Source organism: Pelmatolapia mariae, linkage group LG9 (assembly GCF_036321145.2).
Source record: "Pelmatolapia mariae isolate MD_Pm_ZW linkage group LG9, Pm_UMD_F_2, whole genome shotgun sequence".
NCBI lineage: Eukaryota > Metazoa > Chordata > Actinopteri > Cichliformes > Cichlidae > Pelmatolapia > Pelmatolapia mariae.
Window position 1 is genome coordinate 11,621,678 of NC_086235.1, and position 26,006 is coordinate 11,647,683.

Genomic DNA, 26,006 nt, shown 5'->3' on the forward strand with positions numbered 1-26,006 from the left:
AAACAGTTTGGATAATGTGTACTTTTTTATTATTAATAATAAAATAATAATGATTAATGAATAATTTCAGTATCATTTAGGTTAGCTGTTAGTAAGGTTATGAAAAAAAAAGATATTTAAAGGTTAAAACAAATTGAAACACCTAAAAATAACTCAAATTAAATAAAACAGGAAATATCATTGCTTTTAGTACTTGGAACTGTAATATTTGTTAAAAAAAAAAAAGTTATTCTAATTTACCTGGTGGATGTGTTCGCTGAGACATTGGATGTCTACAAGAGTAAGACTCAGCTGCTTTCAAAATGTGTGTTCTGATTGTAATACCTGTGCACATGTCCCTAAATGTTGGCGTCTATCCTCCATACATTAAGATTCAAACTAACACTGAAACTACTCTTGAAACTAACACAAACTAAACTAAGTTGAAAAGAAAAAGTCAAATCAAAATAAAATTAAAACCTTATTAAAAAACTTTGGGTATGAGTATACAACCAACTTTTGCATGATGACCATATTGTATGAACACAAAATTAAGTTTAAAGAAATCAAATGATTTATTATAATCAACAGTCTTCATTTGGAAAAGCTGATCAATATGTTTTTATATATTCTAAACACAACGCAATTACTCTTTGACAAAAGAGAACAATTAAAAAGCGTAAGCTGGATTAAGTAAATTACACTTCAGAAAATGATATAACTATGTAGACAAGCCTTATTTTCAAGGTGCACTCCCTCCTCTTTTTGCTGAAGCACTCAACAATATTAGCACAATTTAGATACTTGGAGCCTCAACCATTTGCCTTCACTCACTATGACTGACTATGAGGCAGAGGCTTCAAGTTTTCAAAAGATGATGTGCTCACAGTTTCATTTCTCTCATTCAAATATCAAATTTTAGCAGCGGTTAGAGGCAGAGCTGTTAAATTAGTGTCAGAGTTGCTTCCGGGACACTGATAATCTTATTACTGTATATCAAGAAGTCAACCATCCTTCTGCGAAGACAACGACTCATTCCGTTTCCCCCCAGATGTCAAAATAGAGGACAACTATTAGGGCGGATCCGCGATGTGCATCAACGGCATGTCTTCAGCACGCCCCTCATCACCACCTCTTGATGTATGGTCATTAGGCGGGTGCTTCATCATCAGGGTTTACAGTGACTGTTACAAATCAATTGAATAGAAGAGGGTGCTCAGAAGAGTTGATTGGGAGGGAGCATGGTCAAAATGTGGTGATAATCAGACAATCAAGCACACCCACATAAAAAGTGATTAAGTCCTCTTGAGTGGAGCATAAGAGCCGCGATTTAATCAAAAACAAACCCATCCCCTTCACTAATTGCAAATATGAAGCCAAGACATTGATTATCAGCAAGGGTGCATAGCCTCCTCATTTCTTTTTCCTTTCCAAGCCCCCACCCTCACCCCACTTGCCATGCACATTGTTGATGAAATAAATGTTCTTTGGTGTGACTCTCACCTTCAACTCCTGTGCATGCTTTAGAAAGACCTTCTTTCAACATCAAAGCAATGTTTCAGAAACAGCATGAACTAAATGTGTCTATTCTTTGTCTAGTGCTTTTCTGATTAACAGAGTTGTGAAACTACGACAGTGCACATACACTGGTAAACAAAGATGTTGACCTAGAATTATGGACTCGCTGCTTTGTGTCCCACTAGTCCCCAGGCTGATTTAGCTGGTCATAAAATTAACATGCGACTGAACATTAGCTTTCTGGAAAACCAGTTAGAAATAGGATAAGATTCATTTCTGGAAAAAGGTTGCATTTGGCATGTAGTATGAAATATTTTCTGTCTGCATGGAGAACATTCTTCTTCACTCAGTTCATATTGATTGGACATATCAGCTGCATAGTGGCTTCCTTTAAACAAGCATAGCGAAAACAAGACAAGCTAGGCACATACATTATGTGGATCTGTACACTGAATACTACAAAGTCATTAGAAAGGGCATTCACCAATAACGCAATCCAACGAGACACATACATTATCAGGCTTTGTACAGTGAAAGGGATAGATCTAGTGAAGGAGAGAAAAGAAGTATAAGGGGGGAAACAGATGAAGGTCAAACTGCGTAGCCACTAATAATGTATCAGGATGGCACTCAGTAGAGCGTATCGCAGCTAGTGTGATGTAATTGTTAAGATTCTGTTACATGTCATGTGCTGCTTTTTTTTAAGGAAGTTGATATTTGCACACTCCATTTAAGTTCACAGGCAGGCTTTAAGTAATTTTTCCGTCTCTACCTGTAATGGGAGAAGAGTTATGCCGGTTTGAATTGCACACCGCTTCTAAGCCTTTTGCCTGATTGCTGCAGAACCAGGCAGTCATTCAGCTCTCTTTCTTCAGCAGAGAAGAATGGAAGGAAGAGAATTGTTGGCATGGTGGTTATGTCTAAGCCACAGCTTAATGCCTTAATAGTTCATGTTCCAATATTTCATAAATAGAGACTCTTAATCTTTACCTATAATTTTTTTGCCATTGCATTTAGAACTGTTTGTTCTCTGTATGTTGTTGGTTGCAAAATAGCTATGTAGGGGGACTAAACAGCTCCTAGATAATGTCCCTTTTAGTAGTAAAATGATCTGTTAATACATTGGATGATCAGTTGGCAGAAAATTGCTAATTTAATACTTGATGGGTCAAGCTTAGGGATATGTGGTTTTGATGTGTTTCTTTCTCATGATAAAACAAAGGATTTAATATCTTTCAGCTGTGAAATCTGAATCTGTCAAATTTGTATTCACATCCGTTTGGTGTAAAGTTTCTTTGGCTCGCTGTACCCTGTGAGTCAGCTAGTCTCCGAAGTCTTTCATGTCTACTTACTTGTACCTTTGAAATTACATTTCTAAAGCACAACCTTCACCCGAAAGTTTTGACAGAGCATGCTTGCCAGGTTAGGCTTGATAACTGGGCAGACAATGTCGATTTCATTCACATTTTTCACGCCAACTGCAGATTGATACTTATACTGAGTTTTAATCAGCAGCACAGACACAGACTGGGACTTGACACTGCATTGACGCTGATTGGGTCAGTCACTATAACGTGCAGAAAATTGTTCTTACCCCGAGGACAAGACAAGTACACACGGAAAATTACCTTCAGATGGAGAATGCACACCAGCCATTTTTGTTCCTACCACCATTGAAATGTTAGAGAATACAAAACATACTACATACTGCCGCACCGTATTTATACAGGGAAGCTTGTTTACCTGAAGGTTTTTCATAGAGAAAGTTATAATCTTCTCATAAGAGACAACCCTGACAACTACCAAAAAAGAGGAGAACTGCTGTTTGAAGAAAATTAATCTATAGTGTCAGGACCTTCAAAAGTCACAAATTTCCTTTGGAGTGCCGGTGTGTTTTGTTTTTTTTCTTCATTTTTTTTAGGGGAAAAAAAGCAAGGCTTTGGCTGCAATAACCAAGGTATTGGATGCCATATCCCCTGAGACATGGACTGTGGCTCAAGTCCAAAAAGTTTGACACCAAAGTGGATGTGAAAAAATAAAAGCACCAAGTGGAGGACAAGGAGCTGTTAGCCTAAGATTCAATTCAATTCAATTCAATTCAATTTTCATTTATATAGTGCCAAATCACAACAGTTGCCTCAAGGAGCTTTGAGAAGAAAGCGACTGCTGTTATGTAACAAATATTAAACTAGGGCATAATCACTATTTTGTAGAAATGTTGCAGTTGTGGGACAGCTACTATTATGAAAGCCGAGACTCTCTCATGAAGTGCGGAGAGTTCCCTATCAGAATATTTTAAAAGAAAAATGTACACTTAAGCCTTTCAGCTAAGATTTTGTATTCTTTGCATCTTTTAAAATTGTGTTTACTTTATGAGCTTTTTTATTGTTGTTGGTTTTCAGAATATAAGTAAATTCAGTTAAGAAATTATTCAGGGGGGTCATCTGGGGCTCTCCTCAGCTGTTCCCAGGAGGGTGGCACGGATGCCCCTCCGGTGGTCCTCCTTGGGCTCTCGCACTCTGGGGCCTCTGGATGTCTGGAGCCTGGATCTCCTCCATGCCTGCTTCATGCCCTGGGGGACGGGGCTATGGCTCTCTACATCCTCTAGCAGACCATTACATGGGGAAACCTTTTGAATACAAGCGCGCTGATCCACACAGGTGTGCACGCGGGTGTTCACTGTTCATAGACATAAACTACACCTTTATTGGTTGCTATTTCCAAGCACATTGTGCGCTGTCGGTCCTGCTTGCTACACAACAACATTCAATATTTAGTATTTACTGCTGTTTACACTTAGCTAGATTAACGTGATGGTGTTGTGTTTAGTATGTTGCTCTGTTTTTTGTTTTTTTTTTGCTTGTTTTCTCTTCTTTTTCTCTCAACAGGTGATCCAGGAGGTTTTTTTTCTCTCTTCTTTCTCTTTCTAAGTGCCCTTTCTCACTGTCCCTCTTCCCTTCTGTTTTTCTTTTCCTTCATCTTTCTTTCTCCCTTTCCTATCCCTCAGTCATGTCTGTCCCGTCTGTAACAACTGAAAATAAAATAAAATAAATAATAACAACAAAGGTTGATCAAATGGACCAATACGGCAAGTAATTGTAAGTAATGATCCATTTGGCAAAGTAAATCCATTGGGTATCCTTGTTGGTCTTCAGATAACAATTCTGACGGCTAAAGAACCAAATGGGACAGGCAAAAAAAAAAAAAAAAAAAAAAAAGAAATTATTGAGGGATCACACATTTGTGTATGAAATATTTCTTTGCACAGTTTAAACACAGCAGTGGTTTTATTTATTGACTGTAAATACTGCGGCCCTGGTGCCAGTGTTACTAAGTGAATTTTCAAAGCTCTCCTGGTTAATTTACATGAAGTTATGAAACATTTTACACTTTTTTTTCCACCCATTTTAAATTAGATATCAAGAGAGGGTCCAGTAACTTAATCATTATAGCAGATGATGATGATAATAATAATAATAATAATAATAATAATAATAATAATAATAATAATAATAATAAATGTTACAAATTAGTTCTGTTGTAGTATAGTTGTTGTTATAACATTTTTGGGTACACAATTTCTTTGAACCTAAAGATAAAAAAATCTGTTTAAATGTGGCACGTACTCATCAGAAATATTGCTGCCATTAAGTGTATGTATGTGAGCATGGTGAGTTGTGGGGCATTTTGGAGCATAAACTAAATTAAATCACCAAAGAATGAACAGTCGCAGATGGAAAGCCACAGAGGGAGAAAGAAGGCTAAATGAGCTGGAGTGGCTTTTATCCTGGCTCCCCAGACCAGATATGCCAAATCAGCTGATTAATTCAGCTGAGCTTTGCCATGGTGTGTTCAGGGACATCTACATAGAAAGACAGGTGCTGTCCACATATTACCGTAGAGTTTGTTAGACAGGGCCCTTTTACAGGGAAGGTAAAGTATGAAACCACATTTGTAAGGCTATATAACTGTGTGACCCTCTTATTAATTAATTCTACTCTTAAAGATTTAATAAATAAACCACAAGAATTGCACATAGTGCAAGATTAGCAACAATACTATACTATTTGATTATTTTGATCAGTTGTTAATGTGAACCCTTTCAAAGGCTGGTGGTCAGCTGGTAATCTGACAGGGCTTGTCAGTGTGGAGCATTTATATGCTACCCAGGATTGCATGAGTTACACAGGGCGCCGTGGTTTCTCCCACCATCAAAAAATGTGCCAAGATTATGCTGCCTGTCTCATCCCAAGACACTTGCGGAAAACACATTTCAAATATGTTTCCTGGTTAAATGTTAAAAATGTGCGAAGGATATGCAGGTGTAGAAGAAATTGTTCGTGTGCTGCTCAGTTATTGTAATTTGCGGGTGCAATTTTTCACATCGTGCTTTAGTAACTCATAATTTGTAATTTGAGAATTTCTATTGGTCATCAACTCTGACAGACTAAATGGGCGATTCTGTTACTGTAATCATAAGTTACAGCTTTAGTTTGATTATGTCTGACCCATTAACTTTGTTATGTTTTCCAGCATGACTACAATGAGTAAAATCCATGTTGCAGAACTTATGTTCTAGCTGCAGATTTCTTTCAGGTTGGAGGATTCCTCTCTTCCTCAAATCTCTTCTCTTCCTGTAATTGGCTTGACAGTACCAAAAGTAAACTGGTTGGCTCTGAGTACCAATTAGCTTGTGAACACAAACAGTTGCAAGCCACTCTCAAGAATGAGTCTACGTAGCCCAAACTGTGAAAATATACAGCATGTTGACAAAAGAAAGTGAAGATACACTATAGATACCGGGTTGCTCCTGTGGGCATATGATGAAAGCACAAGGTTGGTTTTCTTTGACATTGGAGTGTTTTCGCTATGCAGCTTTAGAGCTCCAGACTCTGTTGATCTCTTTAAACTCCTCAGAAATGCATTTCCACCTGCCAGCCACATGCCAATCATCTATTCGACTAGTCTTTAATATAGTCACCAGTAGAGGCAGAGAGATAAACACAATCCCGTTTTGATGGCCTGTGGATGAAAAGAATTCCTCAAAGATTTTGTGCAGAGATGACAAAACAACAAGGTTTAGAGGTTATATTTCACCTTCCTCATAAATTCTTGGACCTTTCCTGGCAGCATTTGTGAAAGATTGTCATGCATTTTCATTTATTATTTACTGCAAGACTTGGACATTGCCATCATTTTCAATCCCCCATCATCTGGATTGCCACACATGGTCTTGATGTATGCTAAGCTCACATCAAGCCCGCTCTGTGGTTTAACAAAATTGACACTAATTGCATTAAGGCAGGATGTCATGAAATTTTCTGTGTGATCAAAATTAATGAAGTATAAATAAAATATTCCAACACTGAAGGCGGAATGTAGTGGAAGCACCCACTGCAGAGAAATAAAGCCTAGTTTTCAAAATAGTGTGACAGAAAATTGCCACAAGCTTGTTTTGGTACAGTTAGGGGAGGAAATATGTGAAGTATAAATGTCCCCCTTAATAGCAGTGATGGGGACGATAAAGGGACAGTGGTAAAGTCAAGGTACAGTCCTGGGTAAAGTCTATTAAGTTTCACGGTATTTACGATTAAATAGATTATCAGACTTTTTAAAATAATGTTGATTTAAACCCCAAAGTAGGCGAATTTTGTAAAATTACTCGACAGTTGGGTGATTTGGATCACCTGTGGCCTGGAAGGGAAAATAATATCTAGGGAAAAAAGTTTGAAAGTCCACCTCTCTGTTTAGAAACTATTTATTTCTGTTTATGGTATAATGGATGGTTACCTACAGCAATGTTATGATTCACCCAGAATTCACCCAAATCAACTGACATGACAAAAATGAAGGGAGGGAGCTATTTTTAAACATGAATACATTTGAAAAGCTGATCTTTTCACATAAGGATCAAGTCCACTCACACCCTCTCACTTTAATACATACACCTTGCTAATTCCAGGTCATCTTCTGAACTGTTTTCATTCTTTTTGGTACAAATTCAACAAGGTGTTGGAAACATTTTTTTTAGAGATTTTGGTCTATTGTGACACGATAATGTCACGCAGTTGCTGCAGATTTGTTGGCTGAACATCCATAATGCAAGTCTACTCTTCCACCACATCCCAAAGGTGCTCTACTAGAGTGAGAGCTGATGACTGTGGAAGGCATTTGTGAACTCATTGTCATGTTCAACAAACAAGTTTGAGAAGATTTGAGCTTTGGGACATGTTTTTTTATCTTGTTAGAAGCAGCTGTCAGAATGCTCACACGGTCAGCAACAATACTCAGGTAGGCTGTAGTGTTTAAAATATTGTTTAGTAGGGAATAAGGAGCTCAGAGTGTGCCAAGAATTTATCCCCTGCACCATTATACCACCACTGTTAGCCTGAACTGTTGATGCCCAGAAGGATGGATCCATGCTTTCATGTCGCGCCAAGTTCTGACCCTGCCATCCAAAAGTTGCAGCAGAAATCAAGACTCGTCAGACCAGGCGACATTTTTTTTCAATCTTTGCAAATTGTTTGCAGTTCTCATTTGACAGCAGTGGCGCATGGTGTGGTTTTCAACAACTGTAGCTCCCGTGCTTCAGAGAAGCGTTTCTGCATACTTTAGTTTAATAAGTTGTGTATTATTCACTGTTGCCTTTCTATCAGCTGAAAGCAGTTTGGCTGTTCTCCTGTGACCTCTGGCATCAACAGAAAACTGCCATACACTGGATATGTTCTCTTTTACAGACCAATCTCCATAAACACTGGCACAAACAACCATGCCACATTCAAGGTTATGTAAATCCACTTTCTTCCTTATTCCGATGCTCAGGTTGAACTTTAACACATCATGTTGACTATGTCTACATTCTTAAATGCACTGAATTGCTGCCAAGGGATTAGCTGGAAATCAACTTGCATTAACAAGCAGTTGAACAGATGCAAAAAGTGGCCAATGAGTAAATGTTATAAACTCTGAAATATTAAATGTAATGAAGGGAAAATTTACCTCTTTACCTCAGTTATATTTTGCTGAACACATGTGGTTGTAATTTACTTTTTATAGCAGAACCGTGTCTTCTAAGGCAGCAAGGTAAATGGAATAGAGAAACTCTAAAAATGCTAAAGAGACCATATTTGTTAGCAGAGAAGGTTGGGGAGCTTGAACACGTTGATGATCAAAATGGACAGAATATTTATCAAAGGCATTGCATGTACTACATGTCTATCATGAAGATGAGTCAAGACCACTTAACATACTGAGCAGGCATCCTTATTGCTCATTAAACTCCTTCGATTTAAACATTCATTGTCTTATTGTTTTATTCTCAGCTGCTGTACTTTGAGCCTATGGTGTTTATGTAATGACCCGCAACCTGTTAACAATCATTCATCATCCATAGATTTTGGAAGGTAATCATCACCATGTGCATCACTGGTTTGTGCTTTTGCCAAGCATAATATATTGACTCCTTCAAAACAAGTCAATGGCTAAATTAGCAGTCTGACTGGAGGCAAAATTGTTTATGAGCTGGAGCAGAGTGCTGCTTGACAGAAGCGAATACGTGCATGTAGAAGATATGGAATTGAACTGTTAACTAATATCTGTAATTCTCTGTGTTTGAATTATTTAATATATTGGGTGAATCGATTATCCTTCTACAGCCAACACTTGAAGTTAATATTTCTAAATTGCTGGAACTGAATTAAAAGTGGGTCAAATCATGTCTAAAAGTAACTTGTCCTATAGTGCCATTACTACGTGGACACATCCTGATTTCTTGCTTTGTAGGTTCATATTAGTACAATCAAGAAGCTGATTAACTACCTAATTCAACAGGATCTTTGACTGCTTATCTAATTACAGGCTTGATATTTACCACAGAAAGGACAGTCAGCTCTCATCAAGAGTCAGGCTGCAATCAGCAGCGGCTTTCTAATTAGTCATTTATTTGCTAGTCCAGGTTTTGATTAGATGTGGCCAGAGGACCTCTGCTGAGGACATGTTAAATAACTCTGTGTATTCTATAACGGTTGTACATTTTAGACTATGTGTCCTTCTTTGCTATTCTAATTCAGCTTTTTTTTTTACTCACTTGAAAGTGAAAATAGAGCAGTACTTTAACACCACATGTCCTATTGCATGTTACAGGGAGGTTATACAGCTTTTCTTGTGGTGCAAAAAACAAAAAGTAAACACAAAAAAGACACAATATGATGAGTCTTAGTCAGTAACGAGTGCACTCCTAAATGCGCTCAATGAATTGAATGGTAAGATGAATTGCTACTATATTTAGGTTACTTTGAAAATGGGCTGTCTTGTCTTCAGTTCTGCACTTCAAAACATTTTAGCTGTGTCCTAATTCAGACGCTGCACCAGTTCTTTTTCTTCCCCCCCACAATAAAATCAAAGCTGCTTGCTGGCCACTTATTAAAAATCCTTGATAGCACATTACCAAGACTTTCATATACACTAAAAATAATCACTTTAATTATTTATAGAAATAAACAATTCTTTGTCAAATGATTTTCAGTATAGGCCTCTGTGAATCTTACTTTGTAAAATGATACAGCCAGAAAGCTAAATACTTGTACCAGTTACGTTCCATTGGTTTAAAGTTCTCATTAATGTCTTGTGCTAATACAAAAGCAACTGCTTCACAGTAATGTTGCTCCAGTGTTTCTATGAGAGCCTTACTGCTTCTTTATCTCATCTAGGAAATGGGTCTAATTGCTGTGGTTTGAGAGTGTGTGCTATGCAGAGGGTTTTCTATCTTATTTGGTTTAGGTTTGTATTATATATACTGCACATACTGTACATTATCATCATTTGGTCCTTGTCAAACTGAATTTGGGAGAGTCGGATCCATCTCAAGGACAAAAAGGTTGATATTCTTAAGCTGACAAAGCACTGAGGAAATTCTTTATTGCATTCAGTGTTTTTAAGTTTCATATCACTGAGCCCAAACTCGATATGTCAGTGGGGAAGGTTATTTGTTGACAAACTAGTTTAGGCATCTAAGGCTTTGACTTGTGTCTCCCTGGAAACACTGCTGCTGCACCCCTGCAAATCAAATGAGTCAAACGAGTCCCAGCTTGTTCCTTGTCTGTGTTTGCATTTTTTTAATAAATACTGATTTTTTTTTTTTATGTTTTTTCTTTAGCGTGTCGGTGATTTACCCTCTGTGGTCCTCTGTTAGGAACTGTTGGTGACTGTGAAAATTTAGTGCTATGACAGATGCTGCTAATTGTCATTCAACAGAACTGTGGCTGTGATTTATTACTTCTCAGCTAAAAATAGTTAATGTGATAAATCTTTTCCACTGATCCACTGAAAATATCAGTTTGTATGAGTTTATGTTCCTTCACCTTTTGTGTTGTGCTGCTTACTATTTAGTCTTTACAACTAATATAAATGATTTATTTAGTGCATATGTGCCTACATCTATGTGTATCCATAGACTAAATCTTCCCTCAAACCAGATGCTTTTTTATTGCTTAAAGATGAAAAATTAAATTGTTCAAATCTTAATCTTAATACTATTGTATCCTTCTTTTGACATTCTGTAAAATAGTAAAATATTATTCATATCTAACGGCCTGCTGAGCTGTGGGGATAAAAATCTTAACCCCTTTGGTAACAATTATGGCTTAAAAAGTGGCTTGGTTTTCTCTTCTTCTTCTCTCCCCTGGTGAGAAAGAAGAGCAGCTTTGGAAGGATTGTCCCCCAAAAACTTCAGTCTCCAAGGACGCATTACTTTGGCACGAGCCAGAGATAGGATTTTCGAGTTAGATGTTACAATTCTAATACTAATTTTAATATTTTTCAACAATATTTTATCAGTTTATCTGCAGATCATTTCCAAGACTCCAAAGCCTTCATGTTACTAAGACCAAAATCTGCAGATATTCCAATTAGTTTCATGATGAAGTTGTAATTAAAATGAGAAAAGCTTAAAACAGACTTTAATCAACAACCATTTAATTAACAAGTCAGCGCCATAGTTATCAAAGTGCGCCTTAGTAATTTTATCTTGCAGGTATTTTGTAGTTGTTAAGAAGAAATTTGACTTTGCTCTTTTTTTTCTCCATATTCACAAACACTTTGTTTGTTTTTCATTCCAGCTTCACTCAAACTCAGACAAAGGTGATGGATCTGTCAGGTACATTCTGAGCGGCGAAGGAGCTGGGACTATATTTATCATCGATGAAGTGACAGGGGATATTCATGCCACTAAGAGCTTGGATCGGGAACGGAAAACACATTATGTCCTCCATGCGCAAGCATTGGACCGTAACACAGAGGAGGCCCTGGAACCAAAGTCAGAATTCATCATCAAAGTACAAGACATCAATGACAATGCACCCAAATTTCCAGATGGGCCCTTTGTAGCTTCGGTGCCTGAGATGTCTGAAGTGGGTGAGTAGCTCTTCAAAATATACTGGACCTTCAAGTGATTGTTCTCTATTGCCAATAGCAGTAAGCCTCCATTTGAATGGTTTGAGAGATGAAAAACTTTTGTTGCTTTTCAAATCTTCTTCATGTTTATAATCCTTTTTAATCCATCATCTTAAAAAAGCAAAAAACATAAAACAAAACAATAAATTACAGTTAGATCTTTGACTTTACACACTAAAGTACAACCCAAAGCTCCAACAAGATGGATTTAAAGATATAAGTGTGAAGAACCACTATCAAATATGTCATTACCCCATGCAGCGTTCTGGTTTGTCCTCTGCGATAATGTTCTCCAGAATGTTTGATGTTCTGTAAGCCAGCAAAGTCCTCTTTCTCATCTTTGTTTTCTGGTTGCTGCGATGGTTTCCGTCCCTGGTGGGCAGGTCTTTATAAAGCACTCAATAGTGGCTCTGCAGCAATCCCCGCCATTGAGACAGTGAAGTCTTCCATATCATGGAGAAAAGTAAAGCCTCTATCCACCTCCACCGAGACAGCGTCTCATACGCATAGCATCTTGTGGCAAACATCTATGTTGTATTTCTTTACTCTCTTGTTCTGTTTTTAGGTTGTGTGAACAATAGCCACCATTTTCTCAGTCCAGTGGATTCTGCCTCACGACACAATAGCTCAAAAATGTTACTCTAAAATTTCACAGCACTCTTTCAAAATATGTAGGTTGTCCAAATGGTGGCCAAACTGCTGTCAGAGCAATTTTACTCAGTATACAATGTGATAGTAAATTCTTGGCACTGACAGTTTGTTGAAAACATTCCATTTTTATCCATCTGTCTAAAGAAATCTCCTGAGTTACTGGAAAGAAGCAGAAATTCTTTAAACAGAAAATTAATAACTTCATCAGCTCCATGCAGGAGCGAGATGGAAATGTGATAAAAGAAATTAAATATGCAAACCCCAACAGACCTGTACGCTCCCTCTTTATAAACAGTCAATATCTTCCTGGGCGTGTTCATGATTATTCATGGCAGGCCTCATGAACATAAATTCTAGTCAGTATATTTCTTTCTCAGAAGTCTCAGGCACACGCCTTAATCTCTTTTGAGAGTGTGCTTTAGCACTGTATGCTGTGATACCTTGTTTAGAGACTATCATTAGGTTTTGGGGTCCATTTTTCGGTACATTAAAGGGAGAGTCTTCCTCTTACACGCATGTCTTAAACTCCACATGAAATGGCCGTGATTAAAAAATTCAGCAGTTGCTGCAATCATCGCCACAAATGAATTCATTATAGGTTAATGAAAACAGCACTAATTTCTGTATTGGCATCCTTAGTTTAGTTCTAACAAGACTTCTTATTCTAAAGTTTCCATGTTCGCTGCAAACTTCATCATCGGTTACACAATAAGAATCAATCACCATTGATGACCCAAGGGAGGAAATCAAGGACTGTGAAGAGGAAAATAATTAGCCTTTTTTTCCCCACCCCCACTTTTGCTCATGTCCATTAAAGTAATTCCTCTTTGGTTTGGCATCTGCAGCATCAAATCGGCTGTAACAATCAACTGTCATCACACTCTAAAGCACTAATCCCCCTGCATTTGTCAATACTGGAGCTCCCAAGTGTGGGAAAGGGCTGTCTTGGAGTATAGCAACTAATTGGTTGTGATGTTCTTTTTCCTGTCTAAATTGATCAGTTGGGCATGCGCCAGGTTGTCCAACTGTTTCATTCCTTTTATTTAATTGAACAGTTATATTTTGAGTACAAGATGAAAGGAGTATCAATTTCCTGTTTTATCTTTCCCACTTGAGATGGAGTTATAGTTGCTCTTTTTTTTTAAAGGGAAAAGTTAGTGGTTTCAAAACCCAAAGGTTTGGATAGCCCCCTGTTTAAATGAATAGTTTAGATTAAATGAGTGTTATTGGGAATATAAATGTTATTGATAATAATGTTAAGCAGAATCTCACAATCAGGTAAGTGTTAAACTCTTTATAAGCATAATAAAATTTAATGGTTGCACACATTTGACTTATCTTTTTATCTCTTGTTATTTCCAGTAGATGCTGTTATCTATCAGAAAGCACAGATACATTTTGTCCCAATGTACTTGTAGCACAGGATGTTTTTGCTTTCACAATTTATCCTAAACTGGGAAAGAAGCAAATACAAGAGACTTGACTCAGATGAGAATAATCTACTGTTAACCTCATAATCCAGTTTCACAGTCACACCAGCCTGTATCTTTTAAAAGTTCAATTATGGTGTCCTGTATGACAAAAATATTGCTAAAATCTTTAAATACGGTAATGAAATTTTATGTAAAAATTGTAAACAGAGATTAGGTTAAGCAATGTTCTCCACAGTTCAGCTGGTAAAAGTTTCCAGCCTCCACTTTAGCTCAAGTGGTTGTGTAAGACATGATGTTCAAGCAGCCACCAGCTATTTGTGGTGTAAAAGTGTTAATCCCTTGGAAGACTGCAACATGAAATGAAGGTACAGTGACCTTAAAAGTCCTGGAAAAAACTGATTTCGGTTTAACTTCTCTGTTCTTTTAGAAATGAGATTTAAGTGTTCATTTTCTGCTGAGTACAATCAGACCTTTTAATGTAGAACTCATCAAGTTAATAACTGTAAATATACGGTACATATATACACTGAGTACTTGAACACTTGAGTTGAAGTGCATTGTGAGCAAAGCCAAGCACACTGTATAGTGTATTAGGGCAGCATAATGAGTGCATTATCACCCAGAATATGCGTTAACACGAGCCCGTTACCGCCTCTTCCAGCAGCCATACACACAAAAACATTATATATGCTATCCCTGTGGGGACACTCACTCATATAATGCAGCCTTTAGCCCCTTAACCCTACCTTAACCATCATAAATTAGAGTCTAACCTGAACATTAATTCTAAACGTAATCCTGAAATGAAGTCTTTTCCCTCAAAAAACGCAGTCCGGTCCAGTCTGCATGGCTCCGTTTGCAGTCAGTTTAAAGTCTCTACTGGGATATTTCAGCAAAACAATACCCACACACATACACGCAAACACCAAATAGAAAGCAGAGTAAAGCTGTTTTGTCGTTTCTGCTATGATTTATAGAGACTTTGCTTATGCCTGTAACACGGAACAAGCTAAGGTCCGTCAGTTAAATCATGTTCTAATAAGTTTTAATTGACAGATGATTTAGAACCAGTTGAGTTTCCAGAGCAATCCCAGAGGTGATGAAGTCCAAATAATTCCCGGCACAATTTTTGCTGCGAGGCTGAGAGTACACAAGCATACTGTGAGGTACACGCTTCATTATGGCTGGCATTTTACTCTGCTCCAGCAGGATTCCAAGGAAAAAATAAATCATATTTGGTGGGACACAGTAGAGTGAGTTTCCCTTTTTCAGTTTCCTTGTTTAATATAGTTTAATTCTCTAAGGAGCACAAGAAAGCAAGTGTCCAGAAGATTAACAGGCCTTAAGATATTTATACTTTATCTATCTACATGCCTCTATATCTACCCTTAATACACATACATGTACATATATAATGTTTTAGCCTGTAGTCCAATTACAGTCTACATGTCAAGTAATTATAATGAGTTAATGAACCTTGTAATGAGTAACACTCCAAGTGTTTAATTTCTAAATAACAAAAAAATAAATAAATCAATTTTTCCCATTTAAGCATAATCGGAAACACAAATGATCTTTTTACATGACATGACATAGCTCATGACATTCTGCAGGCAAGATTTTTTTTAATTTAGTTTCATTCATTTATTTATTGCAACAATAACTGACATCACAAAAATGCATTTTTTTTGTTTTAGAAAGATGTGTTTTGCGCAGAGGGCAGCTGTTAATATGAAGTGTAGTTTTAGTTGCACCTCAGCTCTTTGGATAAGTTAAGAGATGCCCAGCATTTTAAATATCATTCCGAATCTAGCACTGTTATCCCATATTCAAATTACTATTATTATTATTTTGCATAGGAACTTTTTTTTTTTGCATGAATCTATTTGTTTAAAAAAAAAAACCCAATTGCACAGTTATAGCTTGGGTTGTGGCAGGAAGGTCATCAGGGATAAAACTGCCAAATCAAACATGTGGAGCTACCCGCTGTGGTGACGTCTTGTGGCAAAGAAGCAGCTGAAAGTAGCCATAACTCATAACTGCATTAACATTTGTTAACCTTTTAAAGAAACAAGAAGACTAATGTGCTGGGTTTTTGTTTGTTTGTTTGTTTGTTTGTTTTTTAAGGCACATCTGTGTTGCAAGTCACAGCAACCGATGCAGACGACCCCACCTATGGAAATAGTGCCAGAATAGTCTACAGTATTCTACAAGGACAGCCATATTTCTCTGTTGACCCCAAAACAGGTATGGTATAACTGCATGCTTGGTGAAAAAAATGCATCCATGCTCTTGAAAGCATGGTAACAATGAGTTATAAATGGGAGGTATAACTTTGATGTCGATCTCCTAAAATGATGTGTGCGTCATGCTGTGAAGTCTTTGCTTCTCACAGTGGAACATCCTGTTCTGTTATTGCAGCACGTCTCATATCGTAAAAGCTAAAGCAGCCACAGCAGAGTTATGGACTCCTCATACAGTGCAACTGCTGTATTGTTGAGCATGCGATCCACTTTTTGTGAGCAATAACTGACTCCTCAGGGGTCAAAGGAGGCATTTGTTGAGATCCCTTCAGAAGCCATTGTTTCTTACCTTTTTTGAAAGGGGTTGGTGGGGGCCGCACAGCAGGCAGCGCTCAGTGTTTTTTAAAATCTATTTTTTGTCCAGGGAGGCTAATAGAATCTATTAAATGTTAATAAAGCATCTAAAGTGCAAGACATATATAACTTTTATATGATGTAAAAAAACACGGCGGACTGTGCATGTGCATACATGTCTGACGTTTTGCACGCTTGCCTCTGCTGCTCCTGCTGCTGTTGGTTAACATGAACAATACTCTACTTGTAAGAATTGATTCATTGCTGTCTGGAACAAGTATTGGTCCCTTTGAGACCATACCGCCCATGTAAAACATGAATTCTTTGCTGAATTAGCAACACAAATAAATTGCTGAATATTTTGGATTTGCCTCGAGGGAAAAGGCAGTGGGGATTGATGGAGCAATTTCACAAGGGTGTGGTGATTCAGAAGCAATGCCGATTTTTGAATGAAAATTGGCTCTCTCGTGCAATGTAGCATATTTTATCCTCCCAGCTACTGGATTTGTAGCTGTGTAGTTAAGTCATGTTTTTAAGGTATGCCTCACGGAGGTATACCTCTGCCAGATAGACACTGGCACTTTAAATTCATATGTCTACAGAACTGACTTTTGAGATTTTGAAATTTTGTCACAGCTTTTGTAAAATTGTGACATTATTTGTCACCAAAATAACATTTGATGGGATCACAGTGAACTTTACCCATAATTAGTTCACCCTCGAGTCCACATGGGCATAAGCATAAGGGTTTTTTCTTAGCCATTCCTGAGACAACGTGTTCACGAAAATAGGATGTACAGATCAACATATGTATGGACAAGTGTACAAAAAAAAAAGCTCTCTTTGGGCACGATTGCCGCCAGCTTGGAGGCATAACAATGATTAATCACCAGTGATTTCCTTTTCCTTTTTCCACATGCAGAGTGTTTTTGACACATCAGATGGCTTGTTTTGCTTGAGCTGACTAGGCATCTTGTCTTCATTGTAATTCAGCATGGGGTGCAGAGGAGGAGGTGGGGATGCGATCGAAGGCTTTTCCAGCTGCACACTCTGCACAGCGCTGTTCCACCTACACATATTAATTTATACGAGTTGGCTTTTGATTTTGCCACTAGCAAACCACACTCCTCCCTCAAATTAGGACAAGGGCCTTCAGCGGTCAGTGGAAAATGTGCAGGTTACTCTTGCATGTGGTCTTTAATATGCCAAGTCCAAGTCTTAAAGCTGTTGGAGTTGGCATGCTGCCACGTTTGAGTGCCACAATGGGGAAATGAAGCTGCTTCTGCATCTGTCTCACAGTGCATTAGATTGCTTACACCCTCTCCTAGCCTCATGTACCTGGCTCCCACTATGCTTAAACTGCAGAGACGCTGTCATGGGAAACACACACATTAGTAGCAAGATTACAAGAACATACAGACAAAGACAAACAGACACACACACACGCACCTCTTCCCATTTGACCTTGGTCTGGTGGCCTGATACAGCAGTGATAGATTTTACAAGACCCATGAGGTAGACAGAAAGATCACTTAAGGACAGGGGAATAATAGCATTTGGCCTGCACATATGGCATTGAGGGAATACCCAAAGGATTGTCTCAGACTTGACCCAAATCCTCACTAAGAAACAAAGTGAACAGTTTTACCTGTGCTTTCTCCCGAGCACAGTGGTTTTAACATTATCATCTCAACCCTACTTGCGCTATGAGATGGATGAATTGTGTTAAATGCTAAATTGACCACAATTACAGTGCATTACTCTTTTCAACCTCAGAGGAGGACAAAATGCTGACATTACAGGTTGTCTTAGCAAAGCATTCAAAAATTGTTGTTTCAGCTCCTGAAGCATTTGTGTATCCAATTAAGTAATTTTTAATGCCTTGCAGCTGTCTGATTAAATAAAATTACTTTACCTTAATGTCCCTGATCAAACTAAAGGGCACCTGCGGTTGTTGCTGTGGGGTACTTTATGCCTTTCAGTAATCAGAAATATCATGCATATACTGCCAAAACATTTATATTTTAGGACTCGGATTTCCCAAAACCCCACAAATAACAAGCAAACAAACCATTCCTGGATGTATTATTTAGTTTATGTAAGCTTTTCAAGTCAAAAGAAATCTTTCAGCTATTCAAAAAGGATTACTTGATCTAATTTGCAAATTAAGTCCATCCATTCGTTTCCGCCTAACTTTATTAGGGTCACGGAGGGGCTGGAGCCTATCCCAGCTAGGCTCCCAGGTGAGAGGCGGGGTACACTTTGGACAGGTTGCCCGTCTGTCGCAGTACTAAATGCAAATTAAGTGTTAGCTTAATTTATAACATCCCATAAAGCTTTAAACACTTCATGAAACAGTCAAGCTTGACATTGGTTTACATTCATGTTTGTTACTTCACAATTTTTAAAAAGGTTAACACACATAGTTATAATATGAAAAAAGGCTTTCTTTAACCTTTTTGATCCTATAGCTGTAGGTCACTGATTCTAAGAGTATAACGCACTTAAAATTGTGGCTACAACACATAAAACATTTGTATCAAGAAACCAGTATAAGCTAGATATCAAAGCATTTGGTGAAGGATGTGGCGTCAAACTGATGTTTTGTTCTTTCTAGAGTTTCCTACATACCAGATATTACAACACAAATACACATCTGAGATATTTACCTAACCGTGGTCTAATTCTGTTTTACACTGTGCATTTCAAGGTCAGTCACAGACTGATGAGACAGATGTGCTGAAGCTCCCGTACATTTGGGTCACTCAAAGGTTCCTTTGTGCTGGGACTTACCCTGACAAAAGGAGCTAAAAATTGTCCACAGTCTCTGCAGTGCAGAAACAGAAGAGAAGGTACTTCAAGTAAAAGAATGAACAGTTCCTAGGTTGTAAATTTGCCTATAAATAATACTGATACAACTGGTAATGATGGAAGGCCAGAGGGGACAGTGTGTGCAGGAAAAAAAATTAAATGAGGCCACAGAATCCATTTTCATTTGTAATTTCTCCCATGTTGCATAGAAAATGGTAAATTTGTATGCAGGCACATACTGTATATAACATAATAGGGTTTTTGCCTACTCTAGCGATATGATGTGCAATTTAAATGCTCTGATTTGTCAGTGCAGATAATGACAGTGTTTGACAGAATAATATTTCTATCACAACCATTTCAATTCACCAGTATGTGTAATATTTAGGATCTGACATCTGGATAAAGCTCATTAAGTCCTTCTAAGCTTGAAGAATCAGAACAGGAGAACCAGATTTAATGGTTAAAGGTGCCCGGCAATCTGTCCTACTGATATAATTAATTACGATGATACCGGTTTAATAAAAGAGTAAGTAAAGAGGAGATTGCTAAAGCAGAAAAAGAAAAAAAGGTAATGACTGAATTAGCCCGTGGACACTGTCATGATTTTAACATTATTTACTGTGAAACCAAGTCTTTCCAAGACATGTTATGAATTGTCTTAAACAACAGTTTCACAGATAATGAAAAGATGTATATGCATGTATATTAAAGTAACACTGACATTGCTACCAAATGTTTATTTTAAACAGACTGCTGCTAGAAATATGATTGCATGCTAGCTAAAACTTTGCCAATACATGTGCGAATAATGTAAATAGTATTTATGCAGAGCCAAATGTACACGGTGTCCCTGGTATTATACGAAGCAAGTGTAATTTAGAGGTGTGTTATATTATTCACTTGTCAGAAATCGATGCACGGAGACTCTGCAGCTGCACGCTACAACAGCATCACATATTCTAGAAGTGTACACAAGCTTATCAGTGATTACCCCATGTGTTGCTAACTTCAACACTCTTAAAACAATGCGATTATCTACAGTCACTGTTTCTTTCCTTTTTTTTTTTTTTTTAACATGGAATTATTGTATATAGCATTTTCCTAGAAATGGATTTAACAAAAAAGAAGTGCTTTGATATTTGACATTTTTCTAAACATATTAAGTTGTTGCCAAGAGGTAAATGAGACGACTACAACTTCTGCAGGGGGAAACATGCAAATTGTCTACCGGCACTTTTAAACTCACCAATTCACTGGATTATTCTTATTATTTTCTTCTTTCCTCTTTTCCACTTCAAACTACAGCAGCTTTCATGCTGTCTCTGCTTGTCGCCTACACTTTTTCTGGAGAGTACCATATTAATAACTGAACTTTACAGTTGCCGGTAAGTGGATTTTACCCTTGAGCAAAGGCAGGCTAGATGTTTCATCTTAATTCCAGCCTTGACACTGGACTATCTGCTGAAGGCTATAGAGTTAGATAACATTTACAGAAGTGATGCATTATATGGACATCTGTAAAACTAACATTTTAAAAACATTTGGCGGTTAAAAGTTTCCAATACGAGTCACAAATCATGTCAAGGTGCCCTTTGAGGAAGGACCTGGAAACCCCTACCTGCTGCTTTTGTTGTGACTTGTCTGGGGATTTGGGTCAAACAGAAGAGATGAAGCACAAGGACAACAGAGAATTAGACTGACAGACTGAACCGCTTTCTGCTGAGTGAATGTTAATCACTGCAGAGAAAGAGTCCAAAATGCTGCATGGGTGTGCATCTGACACATATTTCTCTGTGATGGCTCTGTCCCTTTTTATCCGAGTGCTGTTGAACTTTTTAAGAAATATTGATAGTCTGATGTGGGAAGCTTAGTGACTTGCTAACTCTGTTAAGAACATTCACTGCAATGGATTTGCTTGATTGCATGGTTTGGAAATCACAAAACTGCAAGCCAGCAAATTTAGTAAGCAAAAAGTCAGCAAAAGATGGTGACAGCATTTATCCTTTTAATGCTGTGGTTGGGTTGTAACTCCTGTCTTTACTACAGTGCATCTGTCACAGAGACATCAAAGTGGTTCCTTTTGAGTCTTGCCCCTTAACCCTTCTTCACTTTTATATCTCCCCTTACACACACACACACACACACACACACACACACACACACACACACACACACACACACACACACACACACAGAAAGACAAACCACAGCACAGGCCCACTAAGTCCCCTTTGCATCTTAAATAGGCTAATTTCTCTGCTGATCTGGGATTTGTGACTGTTCGCGTTTACTGATGGAGCTGACACAGATCAAGACATTTTCACAGTTAATGGATTAAGTCTTACCTCTTGAATCAGGGAAAGTCATTTGTGATATAGGCTTGAGCAGCCCAATCAGTTTTTCACAGTTAGATAGATGGACTGATATATAAACAGAGAGAAAAGTTTGTAAAGTAACAAGAAGCCATGTTTTTGTGCGATATCTTTGATTATTCAAGCGGCTTTTGCTGAAGCTATCTACCTTTTTTTTCCGGGAAATGCTCTTCGAGTTCAGACACACAGGGATAACATCGTATTGGAAGGGCAAAAAACCAAGATTCCTGAAGCTGGAGATTGAAGAGCGCTTTAGTAATCTCCTATAATCCTTTTTGTTCACCCAGGAGATTGTCCTCCTTTAGAAGTTTCCAGCCAGACAAAGAGGTGGATAGTATGATGGTATCAACTCTAATAGACTGGGGAGGTTGAGGAAAAGGCTAACCACCTCACTGTGTCAAATGGGCCTAGGTTGAAGGAAGTCAGCTCTTTCTCAATTATTTTCTAAATTAACTGACGAGCTCCACTGAGATTTAGCAGAGACTTTCTGAGGTATTACAGCTCAGAAATGGTCAGGATAGGGAGTTCAGGGGTGCGATCTTTGTGTCAAAGTACTGACATACCTTTCAGGTACTTGCACTTTCTGAAGAATACCCTCATCGCCTTTTCTCTATTGTTAAAGAACTTTTATTTAATACTGAATGCAGTTCGTTGATTGTACATTACTACAATAAATGCATTGCAACAGCTGTGAAAGAACGGTCACACATTGCAAGAGGTGTTATGTCATTTGCTTGTTTGATTTTAAATGTCTGATAGTAGTCCATCCTCATTATTGTGAATACCAGTGAAATTCCCATAGTGAAAAAAGAAAACCTCATACTTTCGTGTTTGCTCATTGTTCCTAAAACCACTGCCGTGAAATATTGCTCAGGAGCGATGCACCCTCATGAGTAAAGGGGTAATAAGAGACTTGAAAGGTCAGATCGTCTGTCTTGGTGTGGTTTTAATGGAAAGCATGGCCACTTGCCAAGGTCTGTGTGTCTCAAGGACCCCAGGTTAAGTAATGCCAAGACTGCAGTTAATAACAAAGGACTTCCAATAGAGTTTGCAGAGCTCGCATCATTACATGAAAATGGCTGCAAGCACTTTGATTAGTTTTAAAACTAAGAAAAGCAGCAAAGCCATGCTGAGATCTGGCATTTGAAAAGAACACTGTGACAAGAATAAAATGCTTGTGCTCTAATGAAAGCTTTTCAATGAAAAACTGGAGTATTTTCATCCCCTGGAAAGGCTTAAAAGACAAACATTGTGTTTCTACCCTCTCTGATAATATATTTTATATTTGAAATATGTTAGATATGATATTTAATTATTTAATGGCTTTTTTATTATTTTATAATAATAATAATGTAAAACACATGCCCAATTTAAACATTTCATAGAATGGTTATTAATTATGTACAATGGCTGCTCGTTGACTCAAATATCTAATCACTGGGTAACATGGTAACAACTCAATGCACTGATGCATGTAGGTATGGTCCAGATGACCTAGCATCAGAATGGGGAAGATAAGCGATTTAAGTGACTTTGAGTGTTACATAGTTGTTGGTGCCAGACAGACTGGTCTGAAACTGCTGTTCTACTGGGACTTACCTGCAAGACCATCTCTAGAGATTACAGAGAATCATTTGAAAAAGACAAAACATCCAGTGAGTGGCAGTTTGCTGGGCAAAATGCCTTGTTGATGCCTGAGGTCAGAGTAGAATGGCTTCAGGCATATAGGAAGTCAAGAGTAAATCAAATAACAACTTATTACAACCAAGGTATGCAGAAGAGCATTTCTGAATGCTAAATATGTCAAAACCTGTTAGCTTAGCACAGGAAATTCTCATAGGCTCGCCAAAGTTGGACAATAGAAGTTTGGAAAAATGTTGCCTGGTCTAATGAGTCTCAATTTATGCTGCAACATTCAGATGATAGGGTATCAATAAATCAGTGTATCAATAGCTCAGATTGCCAACACTGGCAGTTTAATGGTATGGGGTGTACTTTCTTGGCATACATTGAAACCTGAGAATTGTTTAAATTTCACAGCCATCTTCCAACGACTTCATCTGGCAGAATACCATGGGCGACCGTGGTTCAGGGGGTTGGGAAGTTCATCTTGTAACTGGAAGGTTGCCGGTTCGATCCCCAGCTCTGTCTGTCTTGGTCGTTGTGTCCTTGGGCAAAACACTTCACCTACTGGTGATGGCTAGAGGGGCCGATGGTGCGATATCACAGCCTCGCTTCTGTCAGTCTGCCCCAGGGAAGCTGTGGCTACAACTGTAGCACACCAGTGTGTGAATGAATAGTGGAATTGTAAAGCGCTTTGGGGGTCTCGAAAAGCGCTATATAAGTGCAATCCATTATTATTATGCTTGAAAGTATGTCACCAAAAAACAGCCTAAATGCAGGTTTACTTTGTTTCGCATTAACCACCCATGTTTCTCTGAGGCCTTAAGTTTGAGTCCAGTTTAAATATTGTGACTTTAAAAAAAATCATTATTAATAAAGTCTATTAAAAAAACAGTTAAGTGACCCTGGCCTCTTTATAGAAAATCTGTAAGAATGAGCCATGAGGCAAATGTGAACAAGAGGAATCCATAGGTCAGAGTTTAAAAAGAGTGGTAAGAGTTATATTCACAGCTCATGGTTTAAGTTTACATATTTAAAGCTTGCATTAAGATTACACAGTCACATTGGGTGAAATCCTGGATGCCTTTTTTAGTAGAAACTGACTCCTTAAATTCCTTTTCCTCATAAAGCCTGCCTTTATATTTAGATAGTACTTGTCCACTCTGGTCTTGATATTTAAAGTGTGGCAAGGCTTTTGTTGATTCACTACTAATGAATCCCAATTCACTAGCACTCTGTGGGACTTCAGCTGCTGCTCTGTGTGACAGGTGATGTTTAACCTAAGATCCCCTGGATCTTAATACTATTGGCTGCCTTACTCCTTGACCCACTTTTAATGATTATTCAGCCTGAGGCAAGTGGATTAGTTTCTGTCTATAGTCCAGGAGAAAAGAAAGAGGAAAATGGCCCATCGTATAACTCAGGTATATAGCTGCCTCTTTTGGGGAATTTTGGAAATCATAGCCCTGCCTTAATTCACTTAACTCTTTTTTTTTTAAATGCTGAGTTTAGAACACAAATCAGATGGTGATAACTTACTTGGCCACTAACCAGGATCAAGGTTTACCATTCATATTAATGACACATTTTTGTGAAAGTGTGATATAGTCTGCATTTTTAATACTTTGTATGGCACAAAATAAAAGTGATGATGCCACAAAAACTGTACACCTTAAACCTGACTATAAAAAGTCAGTCTGTGATTGGAGTTTGCCTTTAGTCATTTTGTGTGAGTATACATTATTACATTAACTTCTCCTCATATCCAAATAGCACCTAAGCTGCTTCTTATTCACGCTGTTCACCCGTTCACATGTCAACGTCACACTTTTTAGAAAGCGGTATAAAATCAGCTTTCAGACTGTGTAGCAGCGAACAATCAAATGTAAAATGCTGTATTTTCCTCCACTTCATTAAAGAGCTATAGCATCACACAGCTGCAGCAACAGCATCTATACTGTCCCCATATTGCAATAGGTGCTGTGAGCATTTTATGAACATAACACAGGAGTAGTAATTTCATTTATTATTTTAATATTCTGACTTGCCATTGTGATCTTATGTAGCCTTATTACATCCCTCTCTCTCTATAGCAAATTGCTTCACTGCTTCAGACTCACAGTTTCTGCAGTGAAATCATTCTGAACAAAACTCCCACTCAGGATGAATCCAATGGCACTAGAGTTACATTTTTAATTTCAGCTAAATCCAAATATTGTTTCCCCTGGAGAATCATCACATTTTTTCCCCTACCATATCAAGTGGATTATTGTAGATAGTTTAGTTTTGCTGCTTAAAAGCAGCTTGCTTGCAGTAGTGGCACGGCTGGATGCATGAAATTGATCTAACCACTCTGTGAATTAAAAAAAAAAAAAAAGGGGGGGGGGGGGGGGGGCAACAGACAGACAGTTGACCCAGTATTGAAAACAATTCACTATACTGTGACACAGCCCCCATCCCACTGCTCACATATCACAATTTAACCCCTGTTAAATTGCCCAAATGCAAGTGTTTTACATCAAATATAATAATATCTAAACTGAGACACACTTAGTCTTCTTATGATAGAA

General features: G+C 38.0%; 1 protein-coding gene across 2 annotated transcripts in view; it reads left to right on the forward strand.

The window, feature by feature from the left end:
* Positions 1-26,006, forward strand: part of LOC134634209 (cadherin-18) — a 188,239-nt gene that overhangs the window by 122,657 nt on the left and 39,576 nt on the right. For both annotated transcript variants that reach the window (XM_063483268.1, XM_063483267.1), the window contains exons 3-4: positions 11,613-11,907; positions 16,158-16,277. In XM_063483268.1, coding sequence (XP_063339338.1) covers positions 11,613-11,907; positions 16,158-16,277 — 415 coding nt within the window. The remainder of the gene's footprint in view (positions 1-11,612; positions 11,908-16,157; positions 16,278-26,006) is intronic.